The 26,276-nt window shown below is 43.7% G+C and overlaps 1 protein-coding gene and 1 long non-coding RNA gene across 3 annotated transcripts; one reads left to right on the forward strand and one right to left on the reverse strand.

The window, feature by feature from the left end:
• The first annotated feature begins 898 nt into the window (after positions 1-898).
• On the forward strand, positions 899-25,557 carry Fcrl4 (Fc receptor like 4). Its single transcript, XM_027920213.2, has 12 exons — positions 899-1,095; positions 2,730-2,750; positions 8,913-9,164; positions 10,172-10,426; positions 10,729-11,013; positions 12,224-12,511; positions 16,953-17,066; positions 18,463-18,490; positions 19,389-19,471; positions 19,712-19,768; positions 23,385-23,416; positions 23,505-25,557. The coding sequence occupies exons 1-12, from the start codon at positions 1,065-1,067 to the stop codon at positions 23,619-23,621; spliced, it is 1,563 nt and encodes a 520-aa protein (XP_027776014.2). The 5' UTR covers positions 899-1,064; the 3' UTR covers positions 23,622-25,557.
• Positions 18,808-23,568, reverse strand: LOC139707292 (uncharacterized). Of its 2 annotated transcripts, none has more exons than XR_011708944.1 (3): positions 21,578-21,835; positions 21,229-21,500; positions 18,808-19,749 (listed from the first exon to the last, which is right to left on the reverse strand). It is a non-coding gene; the product is annotated as an uncharacterized lncRNA (long non-coding RNA). The 2 variants fall into 2 exon arrangements; XR_011708943.1 differs by lacking the exon at positions 18,808-19,749 and adding an exon at positions 23,468-23,568 and having other exon boundaries at positions 20,890-21,500; positions 21,578-21,663.
• Positions 25,558-26,276: the final 719 nt, after the last annotated feature.

A 26,276-nucleotide genomic window follows, 5' to 3' on the forward strand; every position in this document is an offset into this window, starting at 1 on the left:
GCCTTCCTCCTTCACCCATGCTAACTCCCAGTTCGAGAATGACATGCCTTCAAGTTGAATGCCACTTCCACTAGGAAGGCTCTCCTGATTCCCCATCCCAAGTCAATTTCCCTCCCATCAGAGCACTTTCACTCTGTGTCTCATTCCCTATTGACAGTCTGTCTCCCCCACTAGAATAAAAAGCTTGTTGAGTCCAGATTTCTACTATGCTCCTGGCACCTGGCACTATAGCTAGAATACACTTAAATAAACAACGTATCGGTCAAGATATTCCTGTAGCAAATCTCAGATTCTAGGACCTTAAGTGGAAATTGACAGTCTCGTTATCTAAGAAGAGCAAGATGGGGGTGAATTTCCTTTTCAGTTCATCTCTTACTCAGATCACAGGTTGTGGCTTCCCCTGGGAGAGATGAGTCAGGATATTTTCATATATGTTAGAGGTCTGAGTTGTCTTGTGACTAAGAAATTCATTATGTGTCTAGACAGCCAGCTGAAGGGGGTGGGGCAGCAGAGGCAGTAAGGGTCAGGGGAGTGCATTTCTGATCAAATGGAATGTTCTCCATGTTTCAGGTACATCCTTGGATTATGTGAACCTCAGGAGGACTTCGGTCTTGCCTGGTTTCTGGTATCAGAGAGGATCCACCTGTGATCTATCTCCTGGAAAGACAGAGCCAAAAAGTTTTGGAAATGTGACAGCTGCAGCTGGAGAAACTCCCCCTACCAGGATGTGAGTGACAGCAAACTCCTCACACCAAGATGTCGGAGCAAAGCTTCAATCCTCCTGTCAAATACTGACTTTCACTTTCTGGGTTCTCTTGCACTGGGCAACATGGTATTTTAAGAAAGATCGCTCCACTTCTGGTTTTCACTTCATTATGCAACTAGCTCTACTCAGAGAACCACTCCTGAACTCGCTTCTGTGAGCGCACAGTGTGGATACACGCTGAACTCCTGAACTCGCTTCTGGGAGCGCACAGTGTGGATACACGCTGCTTTGACAGTCTGGGCTGACCTGGCGTGTCTCCTGAGATCTGCTCCTCGTCCAGCTGCTGGGGCAGGACTCCATGCTGCTGTGGGTGTCCCTGCTGGTCCTTGGTGAGTAATGAACAGGAGCCTGGCCTGAGCCTCCTCCCAAGCAAAGGGCCCCCTCTCCTGGCTAGTGAAAACTGCAGAAAATGAACAAAAAGGAAGGTATTGATTTAATGCTATGAGGGAAATAAACAGAAATTGATATCCAGAGATGTGATCTTCATCCACTTTGGCTTTTAGTTGCCTGTGGGAAATTCCTCCCCATTTTTGTTTTCAAATGAAAACAAACAAACAAACAAAATATCTAGATTTGGTTACCCCCCACCCCCCGCCGCCCCATGCAGCTCATGAAAACTCAGAGAAAAATACAATCTGAGATTCTAAGGACCATATATATCCTAATTGTGAGCTGAGGCAATTGATGCTTTGCTGAGAATAGCTATTTCCTTCTCTGTATCCTGCAATCAAATCATGAGAAGAGAAAAAAAATAAAATGGTTTCCCTTGGACTGCCCTGACCCCTGCCCCTGCTTCTGTGTTATTTGACAATATTTGTCCACATGAGACACTGAATTCCTAGTAATTCACACTAGGGAATTTAAAAAGTCAGTCTTGTGTATTTGTTAAGTGTGTTTGTCTTGCTCCAACTTGGATCCCCCGACTCTAACTTGGGGAAGATTTATTATTAGTGTGATATGCACCTCATGGGATCAGCAAATAAAGAAATGATGGGTGGTGTCAGCACAGCACAGAGTGGAGCACCTCAGAGAGTAGAGAGGCCTGGAGATCACAGCCTCTGCCCTCAAGAACTGACACTGATTAGAACATCAAAGTTCCAATGCAAGAACCTTTGACCTGCCAATATCAGAGAAATATTACATACTGGGTCACGGGATGATGGGTGATGATGCTTCTTGCTAACCCCTATGTCTCAGACACCCTTCTAGGAATACCCCCATGTTATTAATTTATCCAATTCTTTAACGATCCATAGCTTGGAACTATTATAACTCACATTTACAAATGAGGAAACTAAGGCACAGAAACTGTGGTCTCAATACTAAGATTCATGAAGCTAGAATTAGTGGTGGTGTCAGGATTCAAACCCATCATCTGACTTCGGAGACTATGCATTTAACCGTCACCCCATACTGTATGTTCAGTTCTGAGCTTCAATAAGCCTATTGATTGTCAGCGTCCTGAGTCAAGAGAAGAGAGAGCTTGCTTCAGCCTCGAGACACCTGATAAGGCTTCATGGAGGAGGGAAGGTTTCCTTTGGACCCTAATGCGTGGATGCGACTTGACTTAACTTGGTACTGAAGGAGAAGAATACTCCAGGAGTCAAGATCAGCAGTAGGCCCATACTTAAAAAAAAAAAAAAAATTGACAGCAACCATTAATTGAGGACTTACTAATTCAATTCATTATAATAACACCACGAAGTCACTTTTATGGTCCTCATTTTTCAAAAGAGGAAACTGAGATTTGGAAGTTTATGTGGTTTGCCCAGGGTTTACATGGCTAAAATGGAAACCAGGTTGTCTGAGTCCATAACGTGAGATTTTGGCCACCATGTTACGTGGAACTGCACGTGTTTCTCTTCCTCTTGTTTTGTAATAGAATGTGGCATGCAGGTCCTCAGGGAGACATGATTGGGAACACCCTGCCTGTGTTGATACCTGGCTTTTTACTCTCTTGCAGCTCCAGTCCATGGACAATTTGGTAAGTCCCCGGTTTCTTTTCTCTTTCCTATCTCCAGATATTCTAATAACTAGCCTCTAACTCTTGTAGAAGACCACATTGTCTCCTTCCTTTCTTCTCTGAGCACTGCAGGGACATAAAAATACTAGTTGTTCTGGTGATTCTGAGGCTAAGCATTAGACTATTTGGAAGTACCTTTCTCAAACCAAACCTGCCACCTGTTGGATGAATATGGAGGGCTGGGACACGTGTCACCGGAGTTCACAGGAGGAGGAGGCATCACCTCACCTGATGTGGGATTCTGGCCAGGGCTGATGTTGGAATGCATAGAATTTTGAGAGGGAAAGATTTTTAAAAGCCATTATTACAAAGTGGGAGGCTGGAGCTCCAACTCTGTCCCTACCCATGTGTAACCAACTTTCTGTAGACACATTTTTCTAGTAATAGCTCAAATCATGATAACTCTGAGCTCCCATCCATCTGCTATTCAGCAGAAAGCCAAGACTGTCTGTCTTTCTTTCCTTTCTCTCTCTCTCTTTTCTTTCTTTTATGCTGGGGATTGAATCCAGAGGTTTATGAATGCTAGACAAATGCTGTACCACTGAACTACAATTTAGTCCTTAATATATATATATATATATTTTTCTTTTCTTTTCTTTTTTTTTTTTTTTTTTGAGACAGGGTCTAAGTTGCTGAGGCTGGCTTTGAACTGGCAATCCTCCTGCCTCAGCCTCCTAAGTCACTGGGGTTACAGGTGTGCACCACCGCACCCTGATAGAAAATCCAGTTTTTATGGGGAACTGTCTCACAATTGTTTGGCAACCACCGTGGGATTCCTTCAAGTGTTCCAAGCACATCCTGGGAATCGCTGGTGGTTGTCCTGCTTGAGCCAGCAGGAGCCACAGCCCCCCAGGTATACACTGTCTCTGTCGCTCTCCCTCACGATGTCATGGACACAAACCATTTCCCTGTCAAAGTGAGACAGGATTATAACTCAGCAAGACCTTGCTAATGGATCTAGGATGAGGAAATAAACCAGAGGGTCTTACGTCAGCCCCTGAGTGTGGTTAATCTCAGGACCCAGTGCCAAACCTCACAAAGGCCCTGACGAGGGATCTCCTCCTGGTCACCGGGCCACGGCACACCAGACGGGCAGTTTACCTCAACCAAAGAAGAATCTATTTGAACCCATCAAAGGAGGGAAGGTCGTCCTTCCTTCCAGGAAAGGACCTGCTGCCCAAGTCCCCATTCCCTTGCCCCAAGCTTCCTAGGAACATGACCAGTGTCCCATAGAAATAGAACATTTCTATTCCCTTCAGGAGAAACACAACACATTCCCATTGAGCACACAGGGCACTCTGTCCAAATATTTAAGAGAAAACATTTTATCATTTTTTTATCAGTGCATCATAGTGGAATTCAGTATGGCGCATTTGTATGTATTTTACATAATTTGATCAACTTCAATGCGTGGTACCTTACCTTTAGAGAATTTTTTCTTTTTTGCACCAGGGCATGAACCTTGGGGAACTTAACCACTGAGCTACAATCCCAGCCCTTTTATTTTATTTTATGATTTTGAAATAGGGCCTCACTGAGTTGCTTAGGGCCTCACTAAGTTGCTGAGGCTGGTTTTGAACTCTATCTCTTCCTGCCTCAGCCTCCTGGGATTACAGGAGTGTGCCACTATGTCTGGCTTAGAAATATTTTTTTTCAAAGTCTGCAAAAACTCTCAAATGTTTCACATTACCAAACAGAAACATTTAGCCTCTTCATCTAAAACATGCATTCAAGTGACCTTACAGGTTATTTCCCCCCTAAACAGAAGAAAGTCCTTTTCGTTACATTTGGATATCATTAAAAGACCTATTTGGGATGTTCTTCTAGGAAAAAAAAAAAGTTAATAATACTTAATATCTCAAGCTTTAAAAAAGCAATTGCTTATAAGCCCTTAACTCTAGACACTTCCCCCTTATCTGAGCATGAAAAGGTAACAAGACGAAAATCCATGTAAAGCGATTCCACTGCAAATTGAACAGTAATTAACGGCACCCCAAAATTGAGATTTTTTTATTTTTATTTTTGAAAAACAAAATAATCCAACTATAATTTGTTTTATTTTCTACTTCACAGAAGTTAGACTATGACAGGTCCTATGTAGAGTGAAGCATGGACCTAGTATTGGGTTTTCAAATGTGGCATTGTGGCTGTGTTGGAGACAGGAAGGGGTGAGAGGCAGCAGAGGGACTGAAGCTGTCAGAGGATTCCCACGTGCCTCCCTTCCTTCAGCATAAAGGCAGACTTTCCCCGGAACCCACAGTCCCTGGTGTCCCTTAGTTTTATTCCTCTGACAGCTTTCCCCCCAGACCTGGATGGAGTAGCGAGGAAAGCTAGCTGCTTCACTTTTCCAAGCCCACGGGTGGGTAGCAGTCTAGAGGGGGCATCGGGACCCACCCCCAGGAAGCAGACCACTGCTTTCCTTGTGATGCATTTCTCCTTTTTCATTGTTAACAGATCTGCTTTTCACCTCTGTGTTGCCAGCCATCAGAACAAGCGGTTCCACATAACTTTTCCAACTTCATGAAATACTGCATCTTAGGCACAATCTGCAATAGCGATCCATTTTCACTTTCTACCCATTGAAAGATTAGCTTACCAAGCCACTCAGCTTTAAGCAAGCCAGAGAATAGCACTACATCTGGAAGGATGTTTCTATTAATGGATAATTTTGTTGTTAGCTTCACCACCTCAAAACTACAGGACTCAGAAAATAAACATTCAGTTTCAAAAAAAAAAAAAAAAACAGGAAGCCTCAATAATAATTTCTTGTCAGAGAATTAGCATTAAAAATAAAATCTCCTCCCAACCAAGAAATCTTCTCTATAAGTGGTAATAGATAAAGGAAAACACTTTATTATTGAATAAGTGTTAAGCCAGAATGGAATGCACCTCATAGGAAAACCACTAAAAGAGCAAAGACAGAAAGGAATTCTGTTCCTCTGTTTAGTCAAGCAGATAATCCAAACATATGTGTTTTCAACATAAATAATAATTGGTCTTCCAATAAAATAACCTGACACGTAGTTTATCTTAACTATGATAAATGGGAGGACCACCTGTGTTAGTGGATTGCTTTTTATCATAGGAGAAACAAACTTCTCATATTTTTATAGCAACAGGTAGTTTTGCATGTTGGCGTCGGGGGAGCCCAGCAAAGTTAGACTCAGCCTCCTACAGAAACCAGGAGACAGAGGATCATCTTTCCATATGCCCATCTTCCCCAAACCAAAAAGATAGCATGTCAAGTCCATGACCCCGTTGTGTCAGGGCAGCAGGGCAGGTTGTGAAAAGGCCAAAGAAGATGTCCAGAGATGGCATGTGAGACATATGATCAGTGACAGTTCAGGAGGCTGAGGCAGCAGCCTTGCAAGTTTGAGGCCGGCCTCCGCAAGTAGTGAGATCCCATCTCAAAGTAAAAAATAAAAAGGGCTGTGGATTAATTCAGTGGTAAAGCACCCTGGGTTTAATTACCAGTATCAGGGGTTGGGGGGCAGGGATAAGTGACTGCTCCAAGAAGAGTTCAGTGGTGATAGGCTGAACAGGCAGCCCCTCCCTCAAGCAAGCGCCTCCTTCATCCCTCCCTCTTGCTGTTTTGTCCAGTGGTGCCTGGCTCGGGAGTGATCTGTATTCTTTCCACGGGGCTCTCGGTTCCACAACTGTCCCTACTCAGAGGGAGGTTTTATACATCAGGTTGCAGCAGCAGTGACATCAGCGGCTTTAGTTTGCTTGTATGAGCAGCATATCAAGGAGCAACTTTCCCAGCATATACGGAAGAAAGGAGCTTTTGACAGATGGCACTAAATTTCCCTGGTTTCCAGTGTGCTTAAGAGAAAGCCAGGTCCTCTAAGATCGTAGGTATCTGCACTTTGCAGCCCAAGGGTGTTAGTGCTCCCTTGACTTGGCTGAGCTTTTGGAAAAAGAAGGGGGCATCTGGGGATGATGTTTTACTGTCCCCCACCTTTTTTTTTTTTTTAAGGATAACACATGGCACCCAGGACTTTCCTGGGTTTGGAGACTGGCCAGACTCTTGTTTAGCCATTATAAAATTTATAAACTTTTAAAAGGGACAGAAAAAGAAATTCTGAAAGAAAACAGAAATCTCTTCCCTTATTTTCCACAGGGAGCTAATGCTAATGCTTTTTTTTTTTTTTTTTTTAACTTGTTTTTGCCCTGGATTCTCCAACTCTGTCCACCCATGTTTCAAAGATCTCAGGGTCCAGTTTCATGCAAGGTCAATATTTTCTCGCCCTGAGAGTGTCTTTGAGGTTTAGAGTGTTGGGAGCACCTGTCTCCCTGCAGTCTTACCCTTTGTAGCTGCCTAGACATACTTCACACCTCAGACAGCAGCCTGCTCCCCTCTCCCACACCTGCTTCTCATTGATATTATTACTTGAGTCCTAGGCCAGAGGCCTGACTCGGGAGACCCCCAAAATGAGGTCCAACCACTCACCCTAAAAACAAATAGAAAAGGAAATGATAGAAAGCATGAAAGGAATTTTAATCAGTGTAGCTGTGCTGGGAAGAGAAGTGGTCCATCCCTTTAGCCCCATCTTCAAGAGACTGACAATGACTTTGAGGTTTTTTTTAAGAAGAGAATGAGAGGCTGGGGCTGTAGCTCAGTGGCAGAGCATTTACCTAGTACCTGTGAGGCACTGGGTTTGATCCTCAGCACCACATAAAGTAAAGGCACCTAGTTAGAAGAAGAAGAAGAAGGAGGAGGAGGAGGAGGAGGAGAAGAAAGAAGAGAACAAAGGCACGGGTGGGGGTTTGCATAACTAGAAAGTTTGCAAAGATACCAAAGCAGGTGATCCTGATCAGGAGAGGTCTGTCTCCATATTATCTCATTATTTCAAGATTGGTCAGGTCTGACCATGTCAGGTTTAAAAAAAAAAATTACTGTTGCCTGGCAGGTAGTTTCAACTCATCACAAGATATTTACTGGATCAGATCCCATTCCTGGAATCAAAGGTGACTTGGAGCAAAGGGAATAGATGTAAAATGGAGGTGGGAATGCCAAGTCTTTAATTTTGCTCTTAGCCACCCATCAAACATTTGCAGGCAGAAGTGAAGAGTTAAGTCCTTGTTAGAATATGAGTAAAAATACGATTTGGACTTTTTAAATACCAGCATAATTAATCTCCAAATTTCTGTATTTCTTTCATCTTTAAGTCCAGTCCCAATATAGGCTCATGCCACATGTAAGGGAGGGAAAAACAATGATTTTTGCTTCATCTCATCTTAGGCTCACTAGCTGGGGCTGATGAATCAAACTGGTAAAAGATTAACAGGAGAAAAAGTAAGCTTTAATTACACATGTACACGTGGGAGATCACAAAGTCAAATGTGGCTCAAGGAGGCAGGCAGATAATAGGTTTACATATCATCTTAGCCTAAACAACGTTGAGGGGTTTGGGGATTCTGGAGAGGGAGAAGCAGGATATGGGGCGGTGACAAGAAAAGCCTGGTAACAAAGGTTGTTTAGTATGATTTGTTGTGCAGATCTAAGCCAATATCTTCTCTACTGAGAAGGTCCGACAGAAGGAGATGCCTTTATCAAAGCAAATTTTCTTTAGGAAAAGAAAATATATGCCCTATTTTTAGAGTTTTCCTTTTTTTCTGGTAGTTCCCAATGGTCTTTTGGTTCAAAATAATTCATATACGAAAGAAACATATTTGGGGATGGCATGTGCTGGTACCCTTCACACACACACACACACACACACACACACACACACACACTCATCTTAGAGAGGAACTGTAACATGCAGTTCCCTGGAGGAAGGAATACATTCGGGAGAAATGCAATGCTCAGTTATGTCCCTGAGGATCTGCTTCACCTGAGAAGGTAAGAGGATTTGTAAACCTCCCATCATTGATCAATCATGAATGGATCCCGCTGGGGTTGCCCTCTGAAAGGTCAGTCTGCTCCTGGAAACCCCGGAGCAGCCACGGCACCTGGCACTAAGGTGAGCCTAACTGGAGAAACTGCAATTTGGGGAAGCAGAAGCCCTCCTCAGGACCCAGGGGATTCTTCAAATCCAGGTCCTCCTGTCGTCCCCACAGGAACCTCCGTGGCAGGGATTGCAGGGACCACCACCTCAGACTCATTTCTCTTCTTCTCAGCAGCTGCACCTAGACCTGTGATTTCCCTCCATCCTCCATGGACCACAGTTTTTAAAGGAGAGACAGTGAATCTGACTTGCAATAGATTTCATTTCCATGCACCAGAGAAAACAGAATGGTATGGGAAATATGGATACATAACAGGAAGAGAAACCCCAGGAGATACCCTGCAAGTCCGTGATTCGGGAACTTACAGATGCAAGGTCCAGGGCTCACTTCTAAGTAACCCTGTATCCTTGACCTTTTCTACAGGTGAGAGAGAAGGTGAATTGGTTAAGATTGTAGCTCTCTGCAGTTTTTAAGCTCTGGGGTCCTTCCTTCCTCTCTCTCCCTCAGCCTCAGCTGCTTTCAGTTTTATACTCTTCCTCGTTGTCTGCAAATGTTTTTCACTTAAATTCGAGTTGAAATGCTTAATATTAATCAGCATACATTCTCACACATTTACATAGTCCAGGAAATTCGTTTGTTTTAGTCACTAGAAAGAGGAAGCTGTCTGAGATGCTACACTGTGGAACTTCACAGCCTCACAGGGGAGAAATCACACACACGAACATGCTGAGCATGGAGGAGAAAGTCAGAAACTTCAAACCTCTGGCCTTTCATCCCTGCCTGTCCTGGTATCTGTCCCTTCTTCCTTTCTATTTTTCATCTCCAATTTGCAAAATGCCCACTTAGACATAATGTTCTGGATCCCCTTCACAGATGTGGCTCTCTAGGAGGAGGTATTCAGGATCTAAGACGGAATTGATAAGCTAACCTCAAGTCACAGCCTGCACAGCAGGAAAATTTCCAGAGAGGACCACATTCACATTCAATTGAACCTAAACTTGTGTCTCTGAAAATAATTCTTCTCTCTAGCATCCCCCAATGCACTGCCATGATTCCTTGCATATTTCTCCAAAGGCTTCCTCTTTGATAGCACCTGCTCAGAGATTCAGTGAGCAGACTGGTGTTGATTTTTGCTCTATTATATGATGTCAGAGATTTTGATCACACCTTCTTTGGCTTTTCTTCTCCATATTAAAGTCCTTACATTTTGAATCTGTCCTTAAATGATTGAATACATGTGTGTTAGAATGTGTTTAGGAGTTGTATCTGAAGAATGACTCACTGAGTTGGGAGGAAATGAATAGACTTTGGTCAGGAGATTAAATTCTGATGTGGACAGAAAAAAACAATAAAGCCTTTGTAATTGAAGGGGCAGGGCGAAAGGAGGTAGTGTCATGAGTGATGGTATCTTATCTCTGTGTTGTTTCCAGGCGCCTTAATCCTACAGGCTCCTTATTCTGTGTTTGAAGGAGACATATTGGTTCTGAGATGCCAGCAAAGGGGAAAAGAGAAACTGACCTCCGTGAAATACACTTGGAATGGAAAAGTCCTTCTCGTTTCTAACAAAAGCTTGGATCTTTTTATCCCAAGAGCAGGTTTAAATAACAGTGGCTTTTATCAATGCATTGGATTTAGGAACCAAAAATTGGCAGATAAGTCAGCTACCGAATATATTGGAATTAAAGGTAAATCCTTCATTTCATATAGATTCATTTAGTAATGTCAGGGTGGAGAAACTGGGCCGGTCAGGAGGGATTTATAGGTGAATATTGGAACCCTGAACACTGGAGACTTATGAGTCCCTCCAGGAGGCAGAGAAAGTGGAGTGATTGGACTTGAATTGTCCTAGGAAAGAAAAATATAATCGAGAGCTTGATATATTTAATCTTGTATGCCTGAAGTTTCCGGGGACAGAGAATCCAAGCCTGTTCCTCCCAGAGTGCTAAATACCCTCATGCTCAGAACTTGATCTTCCTTTTCTCTCCAGAATTATTTCCACGTCCGAACCTGAAAGTCACAGCCCTTCAGCCTACAGAAGGGAACTCTGTAAACCTGAGCTGTGAAACGCATCTTCCTCCAGAGAGACTGGACACCCCTCTTCACTTCATCTTCTTCAGAGATGACAGAATCGTCCTGTCAAGTTGGAGCAACTTCTCAGGGCTCCAGATCCCCACCATCTGGAGAGAAGACTCGGGACGGTATAGATGTGGGGCTGCAACTGTGACAAGCAGCATCCAGAAGCTCAGCTCCTCCTGGGAGATCCTCGTACAGAGTAAGTAGGCAGAGCCAGGGGGCTGGGTGGGACTGAGGCATCTTTCCCAGGTCTCTGGGCTCCTTCTGGCCCGTGGGTATAGGGACTATCCAAAAGAGATTTGTTTTGTCATTCTGATAGGGGCACCAGGCTTAAACTCAGAAGCAAGGAACTATATAATAAAAGAAATAGGGGATTTCATTTCTACCTTCATTTCCCAAAAAACTTAGTCTTCCTTTCAAACTCTTTTATGTTGGAGTGATAGAGCTGATGCCTGGAGTTAGATTCAAGAACTGGGGTTAAAAAACAAGAAAACGAGGTTCCCTGTTATTGAGTTGGCAGATCCAGCATGCCAGAACCCAGGGCAAACTATTTAGAAGACAAATACCCACCTCTTCCTAATCAATAGCAAAAACAATATACTGTCTGTGAGGTGTGCCGCAGAGGTGAGGGAGACATATAAAGGTAAATACACTAAATACCATCTTGTCTATGTTTACAGGTGATTGGAATTGGACTCATATTTCATTAGAAGAGTTAGTAAAGCCAGAATGAAAAAACGGCTAGGTTTTTTTTGTTGTTGTTGTTGTTGTTGTTATAGTTGTTCTTTTGTTTGTTTCTAAGGCAGTGTCTTGCTAAGTTTCCCAGTCTGGCCTAGAACTTGCAACCCTCCTGCATCAGCCTCCTAAGTTTCTGGGATTACAGGCATGCACCACTGTACCCAGAAATGAGAGGGCCAGTTTCATTAAACATGGCCTTCTCAAAGAAATTTTCTTCTTAAGGGACCAAAAACTTGTATGTCCCTTACATGGTGGCCGATTTTTTTCCCCTGATATTAAATAAAAATTGTCAATCAGCCCAAAAAGAAAAATATCATCTTGTCTTAGGTACCAATGTAGGGCTTCAGGAATCAGGTGTGGTCCAGCTTAGTCCCATAACAACCACTATTTCTATTACCTATCTCTCGAAACAATTCAGACCACCAGCTAGGTCAGACAGAGCTCAAATGCTTCTCGAGGAATGGTCGATTTTTCTCTCGTGGGGCTTTGTGTGTTAGGCCGGAAAGGTTAGCACATTTAGTGATGTCCTCGATTCAAAATCCATAGTCCATTGATCACAGCACTAGTATCCTCTAAGGAGGACACCTAAAGTCACGTGAAAAGTGACTCTGTCTGAAACCAGTCCTGCCTTCCCCACACCGGGCCCTCAGCTTCTGCTCCTGTTCCCGCAGGGGTCCCTGTGTCTCAGGTCTCCTTGGAGACCCAGCCCCCAGGAGGCCAGGCAATCGAGGGGGAGATGCTGGTCCTTGTCTGCTCCGTGGCTGAAGGCACAGGGGTCACCACATTCTCCTGGCACAGAGAGAACACGACGGAGAGTCTGGGGAGGAAGACTCAGCGTTCCCAGAGAGCAGAGCTGGAGATCCCAGTCGTCCGGGGGAGCCACGGCGGGGGATTCTACTGCACAGCCGACAACAGCTACGGCCCGGTGCAGAGCCAGGTGGTGAATGTCACTGTGAGGGGTGAGTCTTCATCACCACTGACCCTCTTTATTCTGCGCGTATTTCCTCAAACTAGGAGTGGGCCTACCCAACATTAACTTTCTGACTCATCTTTACCCGACTTCTTTTTCCATCTTCCCCATGACAGACAATCTCTTTCCATCAGAATGTTAACAAACCAGTCCGGTCAGTGGAAAGTAATACAGTGAGGTAAAGCTGGCCGGAAGCCATCTTTGCCTCTTGGAGCTGATTTTGTGTGTCTGTTCTCTGATCCTCTGTGCGCTGATCTCAAAGAGTAGCCTTACCTCATTAGCAGCGTTGTAGCTCTGTCACCTAAGTGTCACCTATACCTCTCCTTTCAGTAAATGATTCATTGCACATCCGATCCGTGTCCTCGAGGTGGACAGAACCAAAGGCATAAGGCAGCCCTCTGCTTCGTACTGCAGGCCTGAGGGATTCCCAGCTTCACAGTTACATGCAGGAAACGCCTAAGTACGGTGAGCAGATCCAGAGCCCAGCTTTGTCCCCTAGGCAGACAAGCCTGGCTTTGGGATCCTCCAGGTCTAGTTCATGCCCTCTTGTGTGCCCAAGAAGCCACAATGGGCCAAGCCATGTTCTCAGTCAACACTCGGCACTGAGGATGTGGTTTCTCCTGGGCTTCAGCTCCTCTCCCACCCCGGGTTCAGTGCCTCCCAAGGCATTCACTAAATCGTCCATCCATCGAGAAGCTACTGGAAAACTAGATGTCCTTGCTTTCCTTTCCAGTAAAACTCCTCAAAAGGAGTTCTCTCTACTGGCTCTCCTCACTTCTTCCATTTCTCTCAAATCCTTCTCTCAGGCTTGGCTCACTCCACTGAGTTACTCTTGTAAAGGTCACCAATGACCTCCAATGACCTCCATAATGCTGAGGCCGGGCAATGCTCGGCTTCCATTTTACTTGATCTTCCTCCAGCTCTTGTCTCAAATGATCCCACCTTCTTGAAATACTGTCCTTAACTTCTGGGGCACAACTCTTGGCTTTTTATCGGACACTCCTTTTAGGTTTCTTTTCAGAGCCTCATCATATTTCCAACTTGTCCATTTTGGAGACTCCTCCTGGGGCTCTGTTCTCAGACACTCTGTGCCCAGACTCTCCATCATCTCACCCAGTCTCATGGCTTTAAATGCACTTATGACTTCCAGGTATTGAGGACTCCCAAACTCAGCCTGTAGCTAGACCTTCTAGCTAAAACAGTCTGACCCTCTGTTTCTTCCTCAGATTTTACAGGAACACCACCCCCCAGGCCTTGCGCAATGCTCTTCCTTGATATCCTCCGCTCGCTCCCTCATTTGTTCCAGGGCTCTGTTCTTCTCAAGGAGTCCTTCCCCCACCATCCTTTAGAACATGGAGCCCTTCACCGCAGCACTCCCTCCTCCAGTCCCTCTTGAGTCTCCCCCGACATGCTCATCACCAACTATCATGCGCTTCTTTGCTGTCCTCTCCCCTCCTCTTGCCTTAGCCTCAGGACAGCAGATCCATGTTCCGACCACTATAGTATCCCCGATGCCGGAAACAGTGCCGGCGTAACTCAGCCATTCCATAAATGCTTGCTGAATGAATGAATTTCTCATCCATCCTCTCTGTCGATTGTACTAAGAGTCCTAGAAAATAAAGACATGACCATCTGCATTCTACCGACAGGGAAGGTGGAGCTCAGAGAGGTCTTGTCGTGTGCATAGTCACAGGGTTTATACATGGCAGCCCAGATTTGAACCTCTGCTGTCAGAGAGACGACAGCAACATCAACGTTATCCTGAGGCCATGCTGTCAAGTTCCTACACTGTCAACCATGCTCCATAAGCAGTCAGCTCTGACAGTCAGAGCCATGAACCTGAACAGTTTAGACAGAGGCTGCGGGAAAGGGTGGCTATGCTAATGGCCCAGCTGCTGCTCAATTTTCTCTGCAACTCCCTTGAGGCAAGTCCTGAGATAAAGCAGGGGTCCTCCCACGTAGGGGACTGATGTCTTCCCAGAACAGAAGGAGCTGCATCTCCGTCTTAGAACAGCTTCGGGACGTGAAACACCGGGTGCAATTCCTGGCAGAAAAGGACTGAGATGGAGTAGGTGGCTTTTCAAGAATCAGCTTGGGAGAAGGGAAGAGAGGTTAGGAAAACAGAAAGCCACCAGATCACACTCGAAAGACTCCTAGGTACCCTGAAATCCAGAGTGGCTCTGAAGGCAGGAGGTGCCACTTCTTCTCCAGGAAGCCACCTGTCCTGAAAAGTTTGCCCAGGGAGCTGAGGTTATGATCCCTGTGGAGGGTTGAAGTCAATCTATTGGAGACTGACACTTGAGTGTAAAATTACTCTTCTTGCTTGGGGGGTTAAGGTAATGGGATGGATTAGGCTTCTCTGCTCCAGGGAGTGAGCTGGTCACTTCACACGTGTAATTTCATTTTCCTCTCTCAGCTTCCCTGCATATGTGGGCTTGGCTACTTTTTCATATACTAGGGAAACATCATCTCAGAGAGTTAGACAGACGGCAAGGATGCAGTTGATGTTCGATGGAGTGAGGTTTCCTTCTAACTTTGTGGACTTAATGCAAATATCTCTGTGCTCAGAAATGGGCAAATTTATAACAAGACATTAATTCTGCAGTAGGCTTAAGGTAGGCTGTCTGGGGGCAGCTCAGGTCACCATAATAAAATTCCATCCACTGAGGCTGGTGTTGTAGCTCAGTGTAGCTTTTCTACTGGCTGTGTGGTAAGTAGCCAACATGCATGAGGCCCTGGGTTCAGATCTTACTACTCAACATCTCGTCATAAGTGACTTAAACCACAGAAAGTTATTTTCTCACTGGTTTAGAGGCTGGAAGTTTGAAATGAGGGCATCGATAGGGTTGGGTTCTGGTGAGGATTCTATTGCTGATTTGCAGATGGCTGCCTTCTTGCTGTGTCCTCACGTGGCAAAGAAAGAGGGAGGGAGGGAGGGAGGGAGAGAGACAAGAGCAAGTTTTCTAATGCCTCTTCTTAGAAAGGTTTTAATTCATCATGAGGCTCCCCACCCACATGACTTCATTGAAGTTAACTACCTTCCAAAGGCCCATGTTCAAATATGACCACCTTGGGGTTAGAGCTTCAACCTATGAACTTTGAGGGGACATACTGCAAGGATTGAGGTTGGCTGCTGTGGTGCTACAGGGGAGCAAGCTTAACCTGTGGGGTTAAGAGCTAATACTGAGGTAGACATAGCACTTACATGGTAGGCACTGTTTGTTCAAATCACTCAACAATATTAACTCACTTAATCCGCCAACAACAGTAAATAGATGTTATGGTCCCCATTTTTCAAAGGAGAAAACAGAAGTCCAGAAAGATTAAATTATATTCCCTGGCCACACAGTTGGTAAATGGAAAAGCTGGAATCCTAACCCAATAATCTGGTTTTAGAATCCTGTGCCTTTCTAAGACAAATTTCAACTACATCCTCAAGAGTAGCCATTTCTTCTAGGAAACTGGGTTACCAGAAAGGAGGGATAATTTGCTTTCTACCCATTAAATCTGAAATCCCAGGCCTGGGTATGGTTGATTCTGGTTTTGCTCAAGAAGATGCCCTGGAAGGCAAATGAGGAAAGATTCTTTCTTCCACTCTCCAACCATCTTTAGCGGTCAGGATGAGGAGGCTGGGCTGGCTGCCCGCTGAACCCTGCTTGTAGACGGAACCACTCATGGGTCCAATGGCAGGTTTGTTATATTTGTCAGGATGGAAAAATAGAGACAGAAATTTCCCTCACTGGCCGCCAGCCATTTATTTTGTTCCAAGAATCATAAATGAAATAATTGGAAATTACCATTAGCATTGCTATTGTTCTGACATCAGGGTGTCCTCTGTTTGAATCTGAGACACTTGTCATGTCTGAAGCTGACTTCCCCGGGGACCTAGAATCTGTGTGAAAAGCCCCGCCCACTCCTGTCCTTCCATCCTACATTAGTTCTGTGGCCTTTATATATTTGTTCATTGTCTGTCTCCCTCACTAGACCACAGCTCCAAGAAGGCGGGACCTTTTCTATCATTTTTCACTGCTGTATCTTCAAGGTTTAGATCAGTGCCTGGCGTGTGCAGGGCATGTTCGTTGGGTGAGTGGAAGAATTGAGTGAAATCTCTCTCGCTGTGGATGACAGGGTAGGAGAGTGGACCCTAAGGAAAAATCAGAAACGTCCAACAACTCACTTTGTTGCATATGGAAATATGGAAAAATTCCATATTTTTCTGGGTTACTCCTCCCTGGACCACACAGGGTGAATTTTTCTGGCCTTATCTTGGCCCAAAATTTCTCTCCCCCACCCCACTTTTTAGACCCATAATTTCTCGTCCCTCTGCCCCTCCCAGACAAGCTAAAGAGAGTTTCCAGGATTGGAATGCGTGGTGATTCCAAACCCTAAGCCTCTCCTGCCGGCTGCTCACACAGCCTCTCTCCCCTTAGTGATTCCCAGCAACAGAAGTGCCCTCATCGCCGGAGGAGCCGCTGGGGGACTGCTCAGCTTTCTCTTCCTGCTTGGGGCCCTGCTGTTTTTCCACTGGCACAGGACGAAATCAGGTTAGTGTCCTTCTCTTGCCTTTGCCAGGGTCCCTGCCCTGTTCTTGCATCAGACACCCCAGCTTCGGTCAGCCTCAGTAACCACCAAGCCGCTCTGCAGGTCTCCTCCTTACAGCGCAGTTCCCCAAACAGACCAGTGTGTGAGGGCTGCTTAGACCTAGTTCACTAAGTCTCAAGTGGAAGGAAGGAAAAAGAGAGAATCTTTAATGAATAAAGTTTCAAAAATGACCTTAACAGCTCTGGGGGGACAGTTTCTTTGGTTCATACAGGTGGACCAACTAGATCATTCAGCCCGACCCAAATCTATAAATGGATCTTCGAACTAAACTGAAAGGCTCTGGAGAAATGATTGTGAAGGCTTCCTGGGCCTTATTGGCTTGAACCTGCCCTGGCCTTGCTCTCCATCGGTCAGCCTCCCCTACCTTGGGAGAAGGTCTCTCCCAGGCACTGTCGACCATGTGCTTCCAAAGCCTTCTTGCTCAAGACCAGGTCAAACTAGTTTCAGATGACAGAAAACATGGTGTAAAAGATAGGTACAGAGCTGGGCACCGTGGCGGACACCTGTAGTCCAAGTGACCCAGGAGGCTGAGGCAGGAGGATTACATATTCAAGGCCAGCCTCAGCAACTTAGCAAGGTCCTAGCACTTAGTGAAAACCTGTCCTAAAATAAAAAATAAAAAAGAGCTGGGGATGTAGTTCAGTGGTAAAGCCTCCTGGGGTTCAATCCCCAGTACAAAAAAAAAAAAAAAAAAGAATAGAGAGGCTTTCAGTTCTAGAAAATTACCCACACCCTACAACTCTTTCTCTTACTTCATTTAATTCAATTGAGCCCTCCAGATCCTTGGGAGCACTTCCACATACCATGTATTGAGCTGGAGGTGGGGAACTTTGGACCTCTGATGAGTCTCCTTAATATGCTTGAGGCAGAGCCTGAGGTTCCTCTGGACATTAGCCACAGATGTTCCTTGAAGTCTACCCTCAGCCACTTCTCTACGAGGGTGATGATTTGGTTACATTTAATATTTCTTGAGTTACAGTAACACAGCCTTGAACCCTAATAAAGTCTCATATAATGTAACCCAGGAATGTGTAGCACTGGCCCCAGCAAGTTCCATCCTTTGATGCTGTGTTCCCATCCTTTTTCAAAGTATATTGATGAGAATCAGGACTTGGCTGGTGTTTAAATGGTCCCCACTACACACCTCCCCCTCCCCCCCTCCCCCTCCACCTCCCCCTCCCCACACCCCCCTCCCCACACACCTCCCCCCTCCCCCCACACCTCCCCCCTCCCCCCACACCTCCCCCCACCCGCCGCCCTGCAGTAGCTCCTGTATGTGAAGTCTTTGAGAAAGAGCTCCCTCTGCTGACATGAATGTGCCTTTGCTTTATTTTGCAGGAGGTGGTTTCTGGACAGCTGAAACCAGGTGAGACCTCAGCTTCTGCAAGTGCCTCTTTTGCTTCCCAAGTACACAATATGCAAAACTGTGAGGTTGCAAAATTAGGTCAAGTTATCTTTCTTAGACCTTGTGGCTAAATGCTTCCATTTTCATGTTCCTTGAATCAGTCAAAAATGAGCTTCCTAAAGCCATTCTGTCAACTAAAAGTTATTATTTTAGATTTTATGTATATTTGGATTGGTTTCTTATTTGAAATTGACACATTCATTTAAAAGGATGATACCAAAGGTTATAGATTTTCTTGGGTGGGTACAAAATACTTCTGTACCAATAGCTCCAGAGTTAGACCATACGTTATTAAATATATGTCCAAGGGTTAGATTCTAGATTTTTTATAAATGTTCTAGATTTTCTGGAGGTATATGCTTTTATTAATCTTATTTTTCTCCCAGACATACAAATATATTAATTAGACGGTGTTCTTAATTTCAGTTTGGGAAATATGGTCCTCTTCTGTCAGTATCTCAGTCTTAGGTTGCACCCAGGAACTGGAGCGAGGATCATGTCTAATTCCTTCTTAAATTTCCCAACATAACAATGTGAAGACATTTGGCCACTACTTCCTGAGGAGAAGACCAGTTTTTATCCACCCTGTCTATGAGACAATGATTGTTACTGTGATGTCAAAGACTTTGGTCTTGTCCCAAGGTAGCCTTCCCATACCAAAGCTCACCAGTTTCTTTCAAAACAACAATCCAACTTAATATGGACCCACTGAAGTTTCAATTAAACTCTTCAGGGTTCCCAGTTCCCTACGGACTGCTGATTTCCCTCCATCCCACTTTTCCCACCACCTCTGCCTAAACATCTCACCCTCAGGCATGTTGGAATGCTCCAAGGATTATCATGTATTTCTGTCTCATAGGAGTCCTCTCACCCCCGGCCTGGGACAGTCCTTTCATTACATCTGCTCTGCCCAGGTGGAACCACACATCTCCTGTGACAATGGTGAGGTTTCCCCTATAAGAAGCTGCTCCTAGACTCCACCAGGGAAAGATAAATTGCTTTGAGCCCCCTGGGAAATGCCGCTCATCTCCCTACAGTACTCTGGAGTCAGATATTCCCAAAGAATAATCACTTCATGTGTGTCTAAAGAGTGGAGGGAATGCTTGGGAAGAGGCATCTGCAGAACATAACAGACAGAGACAGCCTGGTAATGTCATCTTTTCTTTCCAATGCACCCCAAAGAAGGAGATTTGGTATATGCTGAGATCCAGACTATTGACCTGGGAGAAGAAGGAGAAGGTATGTTTTTGAATGATTATAGCTAAAAATTATACTCATTCATTCAGCAAATATTTATGGAGTATCTCCCATGTGCTAGGTGCTATTATAAGTGTGGAGAGTCAACTCCCCACAGTGTGGAGCTTAGATTCTAAAGGGGGAAGATAGACATGAAAAAATACATACTATAGCTGAGGTTGTGGCTCAGGGGCAGAGCACTTGCCTAGCATCTGTGAGGCACTGGGTTCAATTCTCAGCACCACATAAAAATGGATAAATTAAAAAAAGGTCCATTGACAACTGAAAAAAATATTTTAAAAAATAATACTATATCTTTGCTGATAATCAGAACAAAAATTAAGCATCTTTCTGATAAATATTGTGATCTTGATGGTTTGTGTACTAAGGTTGCCTATAGGTCTGAATGAATGAATATTTGCAACATATGTACTACTATGATAGGCATTGCGTTGAGAACATTTATATATAAAATATTGGATACAAATTTACAATGGAGTTATGTCCCAGTAAGCCTGTCATAAATAGTGAATATTTTAAGTTGAAAGTCTATTTAATATTACCCTACCAAACCTCAAGTTTAGCAATCATTCTATGGTGCACCATAAAGTACCCATTGTTTACCATCCTGTGATACTGTCTTGGCTCAGTGTAAGAGTGTTTGCCTAGCATGCATAAGGCTCTAGGTTCAATTCCCAGTGCTGACAAGAGAGTATCATACCAACCAGCACTAGCCCAGGAAAAGGTAAAAATTTTAAATCTGAAGTATGGTTTCTCCTACAGTTTTTGCACAATTGTAAGGTCAAATGATTGTAAGTAGGAGTCAGTCTCTCTCTCTCTCTCTCTCTCTCTCTCTCTCTCCCCCCCTCTCTCCCTCTCTCTTCCTCTCTCCCTCCCTCCCTCCCTTCTTCCCTCCCTCCCCCCTCCATAGATGATGATAGATAGAAGGCAATTTTTTATAGGATGCTGAAAATGTGAATTTTACCATTTAATATTCCTTAATTTACTATTGAACTTGGAATTTTGTTCTGGATGAAGTTAAGTTACTTGGTACCAACTGGATCCTTTCAAGGCTTGCTTTTTTTTTTTTTAATTGTTTTAATTAGTTACACATGACAGTACAATGATCTTGACATATCATACATTTGACTCAGATGGGGTATAATTTCTCATTTTTCTGAGTGCACAGGTTGCAGAATCACATTGGTCATGCGGTCTCAAGGCTTGCTTTTAAGCTTCATTATGGCAGGTCCCAAGCAACCTTTAGAGGAAGGCTAATCTATCCCTAATACTAAAGCAACATTTCTGAGGATTCTACACCAGTTGCCCCATCTATCACGAGATCTGCACGAGCATCTGGGGTTATTTTGCCCGTTCCTTTCCCATGGTTCTTACCCAACCCAAGATAGTTTCCTCTCTCTTATGTAGTATTAATATTCAGCCAAAGACTTGAGGCTACATACCTGTCTGGAGATCTCTGGAGCTTTTGATCTGCCTTGCTGTTGTCTCTCTAGTACTCTGTCCTAGAAATTCTAGCTACTAAGTTTAACAGGACTGTTGGTCTCTGTCACTTGAAATCAGAGAGAGCAGACCAGCCTCTATTAGGGCTCTCCAACCTGTGCTGCGGTGTAGAAGTTGCCCCCAGGTGGCAAGACTGTGCAACTGCAAGGCTCCACTGTCTACTGGCTTGCTTTTAGGGCTCCCGGTCGGTCCTGGACTGCCTGTTGTCAAATGCCTGAAAAACATTGCATTATCTGTTTGTTTGTTTTCTGGTGGTTGAAAATGGAAAGGTAAATCCAGTCCTTTTAGTACCTTTTGGCCAGAATGAGCAGTCCTTCTTCATTTCCTTGAATCTCATTCAGATCCCATTTCAAGGCCCTCAAATGAGTGAAGACCTGCTGTTAGACATTACTGTGGTCAGTTGTAACCTGTAGTTCACTTTGGGTTTTTTTGTTTTTTTTTTTTTTTTGGTATACACTATTTATTTTCCAAATCAGGGAAATCACTTTTCAGTTTCTAAGATGAATCTCTGAATGCTCCTTCACCACGCTGGGGGCTTATAAAGTATCATTTCCCCATTCCCTAAACACACACACACACACACACACACACACACATGCACACACGCACGCACACACTCCCAATAAAACTTCTGGGTAGAAACTCATTGCACAGAAACCGATCTCTCCTTCTAAAGAAATCTGTTCAACAAATCTTTTTTTTTTTTTTTTTAAATCTCTCTCCATATTTCCTTAATTTGGTTGATTAACCCAGACTCTTAGAGTCAAAGAAACAAACTATTATTTTTTAATAAATCTAAATATGGCATCTCATCTGAGAATGTAAACCTCTAGTATCTTTGTGCCTTGTGGGAATTTCATTCATAATCTAACACTGAGCCTGTTTTGCAAATGAAGTAGTAGTTAAGTCCTTTCCCAAGGTCACAAAGCCTGTAAAACACAAAGCTAAGACAAAGTCTTCTGTCTTTATTTAATATTTGCTGCTTGTACAACCGATTCCTGCTTGACCAATAATGTATCACCTGATCATCTGCTTTGTCTCTTTGCTCCCTGAGCCAGCCATTGGCCAGGACCCTCTGAATAGTAGAATCAGAACCACTAATCATTTGTTTGGGTTGGTTGAGTGCATCTATCTTATACAGTTTTTCCTCGATCGATCATCTTTCCACTCTATCCTTAACACATTGGCCCAAACACCATTTTTGTTAATGGATTGGTTATATTTCAGGCACTTGATGTATTAATGAGCTGTAGAAAACCCTTTTCACTTGTTCCTTCAGGTTTTCATAAAGGCCCTGAGATCATAAGCAAAGCTCTGTCCATTTGCAGGAGGAATGGACACTTTTTATCACTTCACTAACAATGTCTGTAATTCCAAAAATGTATGGGTAAGAACATGGTGAAACAGAAACTTCAGGTGCCCCAAGATATATCTCCTTTTCATGTTCTAGTTCTCCATAAAATTATTATGGTGCTTTAACGATTCTACTTTTTTTCCCCTGAGACTCTTAAATTCCAATATTCGTGAACCAAGAAATCACATCTGCTAAACTTTCTTTCTCTGTGACTCCACCTCTAAAAAAAAATATAGCAATAAAATCAAGAACTAGAACATGATAACGTGAGAGTTTTCCTCACCGGGCAACACATATAGAGAGTTTTATGAGAACTTGCCAAACCATCCAGGACAGTGTGGTGGATGTACTCTAAATTAAAAGTACAATGAATTAAACAAGGAGAAAAATATTCTCTCAACATCTGGTAGAAGAAGAAGTGAAGTTTCTTCATGTGATGAGGGAGAGTTTTACAGATCAATGAAGCTTGAGAAGAACTTGCAGAGGGCTTAGTTGAGAAATGGTAAATTAAAAAAAGAAATGGTAAAACACCTAATGCTATGCATAACTAATAGGATATGAGCCAATAAGAAAAGAAAGAAAGAAAAAGAAAGGTAAAATAGAAAATCAAAAGATATGTTGGGGTGGGGAAAACACGACATTGATGGAGAGGGCCCAGTGACCCCCCCCCCCGCCCCCGATCTAGGAAATACGTTGGCAGACTGGGCTCTAAGTGAATTCTTATGGTTCCCTTGTCCTCCACAGGTAACACCTCCTGGATGCCTCCAGAGGACAAGGTGAGCCTCATTTCCCTCTGTCACCACCACCTCCAGCCCTTTCCTTCTCACCCTTTCAAGTTCCTCCGCTGTCTTCTTTCCGTCCCAGCATGCCTTGATTGTCTACTCTGAGGTGAAGACACAGCTGCCAGTTGACTCAGATGGAAAAGTCGGCTCCAATGATGAAGATGCAGAAGAATATTATGAAAATATCGTACTCATGTGACTTGACCCTCCAGGCCCTCGGAGCAAGCAACAGATGCAGCTTTCTGACACTTACACCGTATGCACTCACCCCCAAGACGCCTCATTATCCACCCTGAAACAGTGATGGGATGACCTCTGGCAGCCTTTGCTAAAATGACTGGGTTCTTGTCCAGAGCTAGAAGAAGACTCTGTTCATTTGTTCTGGGCCCGATCTAATGTGTTCTCCAGAATCTGATTTAGGGCAGGAGAATAAGGAGAGAGAGAGAGAAAGAATGCTTTTGAAAAATAGAAACATACATTTTAGTGAATTAGGACTTGTACAAAGATAGAAAAGACTGAGCAATGTGGTTCTCCTTTTAATACCTTTGTGATTCCTTCAGCGGAGAACCCTTGACATTCTTTGGTGTAGCTGTGAGCAGTTGTACTACAGAGACCTGAACAGCCCCTCTCCACCTGCCTGCAGTTTGCTCTGTCAGGATTCAGGTGAAGATGAAAAGATCCACTTCAAATGGTTTATGGAGAAAGGATTTTTTTCCCCAAGATTTTAAACACTTACAAAATCTTCAGGAGAGCTAGAGAAGCAGGCTTTAGGCTAAACTTCCCAAAGCAAAAGGGATTTATGTTACTATCACTTGGAACACAACCTTATAACATTAGAGAAAAAGAGATATAATAGAAAATTAAAAAGCAATTTTGCAAACCTAAATTTGAATTTGAAATATCAGTATAAATTCATGATAAACTCCACATTTTAAAAAAATGTGCACTTCTAGGTTCATCCACTGAAAAGACATAATCATCAGTTAAACAGCGATAAGCACTCCTTGCAAAGGTTATAGTCTCTAAACACCCTGTCCTCCTCAAGTGAAAATAGGGCTGTCTTTCTTGTAAGAGTATTGTCTTTGAGTTATCAAATAGTTACTGAGAGAATAATTCTTCCAAAAAATAAGAAAACGATGAAAGAAATAGGAAATCACTGTCTCTCATGATGTTTCATGCTGCCCCTACTGGTTAACATGAAAGAGAAAAACCACAGCCAAACAACAAGTGGCTTCTGGTGGAAAAATACAGTACGGTACCACCTATGGAGTACTGATGCCCCAAATATCAAAACTGAATCCCAGGGTTGGGGATGTAGCTCAGTTGGTAGAGGGCTGGCCTCTCATGTCTCATGCACAAGGACCTGGGTTCAATCCCCAGCACCAAAAAAAAAAAAAAGAAAACTGAATCCCATCAAGTCTTTAGACCTAATTACTAGTTTATAGGAAATACATGAAACAAAGGAACGGGTTAGAATAGCATCAGGGGATTGCAACCAACACAATGCAAACTGTGGGAAAATTCTACAGGACCAATGACCTGGTTTCCTCACTAATAAATGGGAAGGGAGGGAGGGAGGAAGAAAAGAGAGAACAGGAGAAAAAGAAGAGCAAGATAAAGAGAAAAGGGAGAAAGACATAAATTAAATAGTACTCGAGACCTATCAACCAGAAAGAATGAGCAGGCCCTGTTTGGAACCTGATTCAAACGAATCCAGGGAAGAAAGGGAAAAAAAAAAAACCACTTATGAAATATTAAGAAAAAATTGGATGCTAATACAAAGAAATTCATGTGTTTTGGATAGAAGTGATAGTATGGTTATATTCTTATAAAAACAAAAAGGCACTCGTTTTTAGAGCTTATGTTGAAGTACTGAATGAAAGGTGTTAGCATAAGTTCAAGGCACACTAAAGAAGAGGATTAAATGATAGATTTGACTTGAAGGAATCGATGGGGGAGGGTGGGGAGAAGAGGGCAGGGATACAGGACCCCTCATGCGTGCCCCATCTCTGAAGCTGAGTGATGGGTTCCTTGTGTGGGGGAGGAAGTGGGGTTTATACTATTATTATTCCTGCTTAGACTCTTCGATTCTTTTTGTGTTTTTAATTTTCCACAATAAAAAGTTAAAATCCCTATGCCCAGAATGCCACCTCCTTTGTCACTCCCTGATTCGACCCCTGAGGCAACTCTCACTTCTGCTGCAAGAGTGGGGGTCTCCTCTCTTTGTTCCTTTCCTCCCCCAGGGTTTATTGACTCATCCCTCATCCCCACAGTCCTCCAGGGACTCCTTGCATGAGGCCACAGAGCTGCACGGTGACCTCCAGCTGATCCTGGCACATCTAACCAGGATAGACATTTTTCCCTCTGTCAACTGGTCATGGGAAATTTACCACCAAGCCATGGTTGTGGGGTTAGAGAGCAGCACAATATGAGCCAGTCATTGTTTATTCAATTTACTGTTGCTTTCAGGTCATGTCAGAACCCTGCCCATTGTGTCCACGTAAGGAAGGAATGATCTTGAGCATGTGTGACTTTTTGGTTTTTAGATAAGAAACTTCCAGTTTGAAATGAGCTAGTCAGATCTCTGGTGAATCATGGAGAAGTATTCAGTGATCATGACAACCCAATTCTAGCCAATAGCTTTCTTTTTTTTTTTTTTAACAAAATAAAGACAGTTATTTTAAGAGGCACGGTTTTGCTTCAAAACTATAGGGTCTCCTCTCAAAGCTTGCTGCAGACTTTGCACAACATCCTGAATAGCCACTGCACTCCTGGGTCTTTTCAATATGCTAGATTATAAAAGCCGAGAACAGAGCCGGCTGCACAGTAGCCTAGACAAGCTAAAGACCCCTTG

Source organism: Marmota flaviventris, chromosome 10, assembly GCF_047511675.1.
Source record: "Marmota flaviventris isolate mMarFla1 chromosome 10, mMarFla1.hap1, whole genome shotgun sequence".
Lineage (NCBI taxonomy): Eukaryota > Metazoa > Chordata > Mammalia > Rodentia > Sciuridae > Marmota > Marmota flaviventris.